At 61.0% G+C, this 5,543-nt stretch overlaps 1 protein-coding gene across 1 annotated transcript; it reads right to left on the reverse strand.

Annotated features, from left to right (window-relative positions):
- Positions 1 to 1,398: 1,398 nt before the first annotated feature.
- SH3BP5L (SH3 binding domain protein 5 like) lies at positions 1,399 to 5,543 on the reverse strand. Its single transcript, XM_063318748.1, has 6 exons — positions 5,097 to 5,543; positions 4,907 to 4,969; positions 3,823 to 3,951; positions 3,538 to 3,699; positions 2,216 to 2,389; positions 1,399 to 1,985 (listed from the first exon to the last, which is right to left on the reverse strand). The coding sequence occupies exons 1-6, from the start codon at positions 5,298 to 5,300 to the stop codon at positions 1,572 to 1,574; spliced, it is 1,146 nt and encodes a 381-aa protein (XP_063174818.1). The 5' UTR covers positions 5,301 to 5,543; the 3' UTR covers positions 1,399 to 1,571.

A 5,543-nucleotide genomic window follows, 5' to 3' on the forward strand; every position in this document is an offset into this window, starting at 1 on the left:
TTGGGGTGGGGGACACCCCCCTGTTTCATGGGGGGGGGGGCACAGAGACGGGACCCCCAAATCCCTTTGGGGCGATGGACACCCCACCCCACTGCGTTTTGGGGCAGGGGGGAGGGCACCAACGGGCCCCCCCCATCCCTCAGGGAGCCACCAGTGTCCCCCCCCGTCCACCCACCCACGAACCCCAAATCTGGGGGGGGGTGGGGGGGGTTGTCCCCACTTTCCTGGGCCCCCTCCCCGAGCTAAATCCAGGCCTTGAACCCTCCCCATTTTCCCCTTATTTTCCCCCAAATTTTCCCCTTTTCCAAGCTGGCTCTGAAACGCAAGGGGAAAAGCGCAGGGTTGGGGGGGGGGGCACCTTCTTCGCCCCCCCCCCCCCCCCCCCAAAATACCGAGATCTTCCCCCAAAACTGTGCTCCCCCCATTCTCCCCCCCCCCCCCAACGGAAATCCGTATTCTTTAAAAAATCGAGTCAATGGGCAAATTAAACTGATGAAAATCAGCTTCGGGGGGAATTAAAAGGGAAATTTCAAGACTTCATCCTATTCCCGAAGCCATTAACTTCGTCCCCCCCCCCCCCCCAGAATATCGGGGGGGGGGGGGCGGAAATTTTGGGGTGCAAGCAAGCGAATAAAACCACGGGGGAGGGGGAAGGAAATCAATTTTACTCGCCAAAAAAATACACTCCGAGAGCCCCCGGGGCTGCCTCAAACCGGCGGGGTTTTCATCACAGCCCCCGTATGCCGTGTCCCCCCCCCCCCGCCCGCCCCCCGGACCCCAAAATGGTTATGGGGGGGGTGGGGGGGTGTGTCGTCCCCCCCCCCTCCCCTTTTGTTAGTGCAATTTGGCTTCAGCCTCGCCTTTTGCTGGAAAAGGGGGAAAATAACCCCAAATGACCACGTGGAATTTGAAAGGGGGGGGTGGGGATGAAGAGGAAGGCAGGGGGGGGATGTTGTGTGTCCCCCCCCTCCTCAAATCAGGCAGGGTTCCCCCTATCCCCTTCCCCCCAAAGCGTTTTAGGGGTGCACTGAGGGGGGGGGGCGGTTCGTTAGCGGCTTCGTTAGCGGCCTTGCCCACCCAGCCGCTTGCTGCCAACACCCAACGGGGTAAACAGCCCCCCCTGCCCCAGGACACCCCCCCCCAACTTTATTTACCCGCCCCCCCCCCCCCCAAAGTGTTTTAGGGGTGCACCGAGGAGGGGGGTTTTGATCGAGGAGCTTCGTTAGTGGCCTGGCCCCCCCCCGCCCCCCCCCAGCCGCTCGCTGCCAACACCCGACGGGGCGGCAAAACTCGGTAACCCAACGGCAAACGGCCCCCCCCCCCCCCAACTTCAACCACTGAATTCCAAGGGGTGAACCCCAATGACCCCCCCCACCCGCCAAAGTTTTGTCCCCCCCCCCCCATCATCACCTTCATCAACGAGGGGCTTTAAAGCGTCACCCCCGGCAGCTCCGACCCACCCCACCGCAGTGGGGTTGCGCCACAGACCCCGTTGGGGTTCCCCTGGTTGGGGGGTGAAGGGGGGGTAAAAAGCCACCGGGGAGGGCGGGGGTTTATAGGGGGAGGGGGGGTTAAAGGCTGATGCTTCGGTGATGTTTGAAATGCCCCTGCCCCCCCCGGCGTTGCTCCCGTTCCTCCAATTCCTCGCTGTTGAGGCTGGTAGCGTCCGACAGACCCAATAAATGTTCGACCGAGTCGAACTTCTGCAGGTCGGAGGCGATGGTTTGAAGGCTGAGCACCGAAAGGGTGTCACCCGGCGGGCATTCGGTCCCCAAATGCGTCCCTCCTGTCCCCCCGACCTCGCTACCGGCGTGTTGAGGACTCGCTTCGGCTCCCACCGGCGAAGCCCGACGGACGATGAGGCGTTGGAGGCGACGAGCGTGGATTTGTTCGCTGATCTGCTCCAGGTTGCGCAGGGCCACCGAATACCGCGTCTTGGCTTGGGACACCAACCGCTCCAGCGCCGTCACTTTGGCCTTGTGCTCCTGGAGGAGGTGACAGCGGCGGCGGCCGCCGGGGTCACCTCAACGTCCCGATGGTCCCTTCCCGAACCCCACCCAGCCTCCTTTAATCCACGCCTCATCCCCGAAACCGGCGGAAAGCGGGAGGAGCCACCCCAAAAATAGGATCCCCGCACCCCCCGCCAACCCCAAGGGGTGAAAAAACAGTACAACCGCGTGCGCGTGTCCCCCCCCCCCCACTCCTTTCCCAGTACCTCCAGGATCTGGTTGAACTGGGCTTTCAGCTCGAAATAGGGTTTGCTCTTGACGATGACGCGTTTGAGGGATTTTTGGAGGGCTTGGACCTTGGCCTCGGCTTGTTGACACAGTTGGGTGACGCGTTGATGCTCCCGCTCGCTCCGAAGTCGCTCTTCCTCCGCCTCGTTCACCTGGGGACGCCCCAAAAAAAAAAAAAAACAACCCTCAAAAACGCGGTGTGTGTGCGTGCGCGTCCCCCCCCTCAACGTCCCCAACCTCCTCCCGGGTCCCATCCTACCCTCCGTCCCGGTTTGAGCCCCCCAGGTTCAAACTCTTCCAAGAATTTGACTTTCCGGTAAGAAAAACCCACTTCGCGCTGGGGGAAAATTACATTTTTTAGACGATTCTAACGTCTTAAGTTTGGGGAAAAAAATATCCGTTTTAGAGCCAGCTCCGGGGGGCGCGGGTTTCAAGTTTCGGGTATTTTTGAGCTCGCCGAGCGCAGGGGGCGGGGGGGGGGGGACAAGGAGAAGCGAGAGCCGGGCGTTCCACCCGGGAGCTACCGACAGGGTTCTTTCACACCACGAACGTCCCGTTTCTACATCAATCCACAATTTCGCGGAGAAAAAAAAACGGGAGCTTCTCCGCTTCCATCCGCCCAATTTCACGCCCCGAGCCCTTCCCTTCCTCCCCGAGTCCGGTATTTGCCGGGAGCCCCCCCAGCTTCCCGCTGGTAGAATGAGCCGAATATAATCCGCGGATATTTTATATCGCTATTGGGATCGATATTAGTTCTTCTCGGTGCGGCCCTAAAACGCTGGGGGGGGGGGATTAAAGTTGGGGGGGCCGTTTGTCGTTGGGTTACTACTGAGTTTTGCCGCCCCGTCGGGTGTTGGCAGCGAGCGGCTGGGGGGGGGCGGGGAGGCGAGGCCGCTAACGAAGCGGCTAACGAAGCTCCTCGATCAAAACCCCCCTCCTCGGTGCACCCCTAAAACACTTTGGGGGCTGGAGGGGGGGCTGTTTGCTGTTGGGCTACTGAGTTTTCTGCCCCGTCGGGTGTTGGCAGCGAGCGGCTGGGTGGGCGAGGCCGCTAACGACGCCTTAACGAACGAATAATAATTATTATTATGAATTATTTAGCGTCATTGTGGTGTTAAATCTCTTTATATTCCGACCCTCCGGTTGCCGCCTTGTTCCCCCGTTCCCCTTCCCAGGTGGCGAGGGGTGATCGGCTGAGAGCATTCGTGATCTAACGGACAATAAATCGGGGGGGGGTTCTCAAAAAAAAAACAAAAATCACACACACACACACACCCCCCTTCCCCTCCCGGCCCCGTACTTTGCAGGTCGCGTGGTTGAGCATCTCCTGCCAGGTGGGATCCAAGCGGTTCTTGTCGGCCATCACCCCTTGCTCGGCCACGAAAACCATCTCGCGGGCGGCGTTGTGCATGCTGACGGCGCGCTCGTACCTCAGCGCCGCTTTCTGCGTCTCCTGCTGCGCCTGCGAGCCGGGTGGGAGCGGGAAAAATAACCCCAAAAAAACCCAAAACAACGGGCTACGACATCGGAGGGGTGGGGGGGGGTGGGGGGGCCGTTATTCTGCACCTTTCGGGTGCTCCGTTACCTCCTTGGCCAAGCGCCGGGCTTCGTAGTAAGGTCGAGCTTTCTCGATGCAGTTGCCCAACTGGGAGCCCTGGGCGTTGAGTTTCCGGGCGGATTCGGAAAGGATGCGACGATAAGCGGTGCGGGCGTCCTGGGAACAAAGGACAGGGTGTCCCCCCGGGTCCCCCCTCTCACCCAGCGCACCCAGGGAGGCCACCCAGCAGCGGCGTTTGTCTTCCCAACCATCCCATGGAGGGTAGAAGCCAACAGGGACCAGTTAAAGGCTGGGCACTAGGACTAGGGGACCAGTTATGGGATGGGCAACCCAGTTACGGACTGGGGAACCAGTTAAGGACCGAGGAAAAAGGACGGGGGAACCAGTTAAGGACTGGGGGACCCAGTTAAGGACCAGAAGACCAGCTCTGCGGGACCAGTTAAGGGCTGGGGACCCAGTTAAGGACCAGAAGACCAGCTCTGCGGGACCAGTTAAGGGCTGGGGACCCAGTTAAGGACCAGAAGACCAGCTCTGCGGGACCAGTTAAGGGCTGGGGACCCAGTTAAGGACCGAGGAAAAAGGACTGGGGACCCAGTTAAGGACCTGGGGGAACCAGTTAAGGACCAGAAGACCAGCTCCGCGGGACCAGTTAAGGGCTGGGGACCCAGTTAAGGACCGAGGAAAAAGGACTGGGGCCCCAGTTAAGGACCTGGGGGAACCAGTTAAGGACTGGGAGACGATGACTGGGGAACCAGTTAGGGACTGGGGAACCAGTTACGGACCAGGGGACCAGGACTGGGGGACCAGTTAAGGACTGGAGAACACAATTAAGGACCGGGGGACCCAGTTAAGGACTGGGAGACGATGACTGGGGAACCAGTTAGGGACTGAGGAACAAGGACTGGGGAACCAGTTACGGACCAAGGGACCAGGACTGGAGGACCACTTAAGGACTGGGAGATGACAACTGGAGAACGAGGATTGAGGGACCACCTAAGGACTGGGAGACAACTGGGGGACCAGTTGCGGACTGAGGACAAAGGACTGGGGGCCCAGTTAAGGAGGAGGGATGAAGGACTGGGGGCCCAGTTAGGGACTGGGAGCAGCTCACGTCCAACTGGAGCTCCACCCGGTTGATCTCCTCGTTGGCCTGGTTGAGGTGCTCCAGTTCCTCCTGGGGGAGAGGCCAAATGTGGGGTGAGAAACCCACAAAATCCTGCCCCACCCCCCCCCCACCCCCCCCAAAAAAAAAATGGGGGCGGGGACTGGGAAAAAAGACCCTTCCCGCACCCATTCCTCACCTGTATCCTGGGATCCAGCTCTTCCTCCTCCTCCTCTTCCTCTTCTACCACTTTTGGGGGGCTCTTGGGCTCCTCGCTATCGCAGGCGCCCCCCGAAACGGCTGCCCCCGCCTCATCTTCACCCCTCCCCAACTGGCCGGGGGGGGTACGACGTCCGTCCCCTCCCTCTGTCCCCCAAACCAGTCTCTCCTCCGCGTCCCCCATAGCGGGGTCCCCCCCCGAGGCGGGTGACGACGGGTGCTGCTTCGTTTCAGGGGGGGGGCCAGCATCGTAGCGGGGGGGCCATTCAGCGCCGGCCCACCCCGCACAGAGCAAGGGGCCCTATTTCATTTGGGGGGGGAAGGGGGGGGGGAATTTGGGGGGCACCCCCCGCCCCCAACAGTGACAGAGTCCCCCCCCCAGGGACGATGACACGGGATCCGGATGGACGGAGACAGGATGGGGGGG

This window comes from Chroicocephalus ridibundus, chromosome 28 (genome assembly GCF_963924245.1).
Source record: "Chroicocephalus ridibundus chromosome 28, bChrRid1.1, whole genome shotgun sequence".
In the NCBI taxonomy this organism is placed as follows: domain Eukaryota; kingdom Metazoa; phylum Chordata; class Aves; order Charadriiformes; family Laridae; genus Chroicocephalus; species Chroicocephalus ridibundus.

Coding starts and splice junctions, on each gene's coding strand:
- SH3BP5L (XM_063318748.1), bottom strand. CDS start 5,300: ATGGGGGACGCGGAGGAGAGACTGGTTTGGGGGACAGAGGGAGGGGAC. Junction 4,970..5,096: donor AGCTGGATCCCAGGATACAG/GTGAGGAATGGG, acceptor CCTCTCCCCCAG/GAGGAACTGGAGCACCTCAA. Junction 3,952..4,906: donor GGGTGGAGCTCCAGTTGGAC/GTGAGCTGCTCC, acceptor CTTTGTTCCCAG/GACGCCCGCACCGCTTATCG.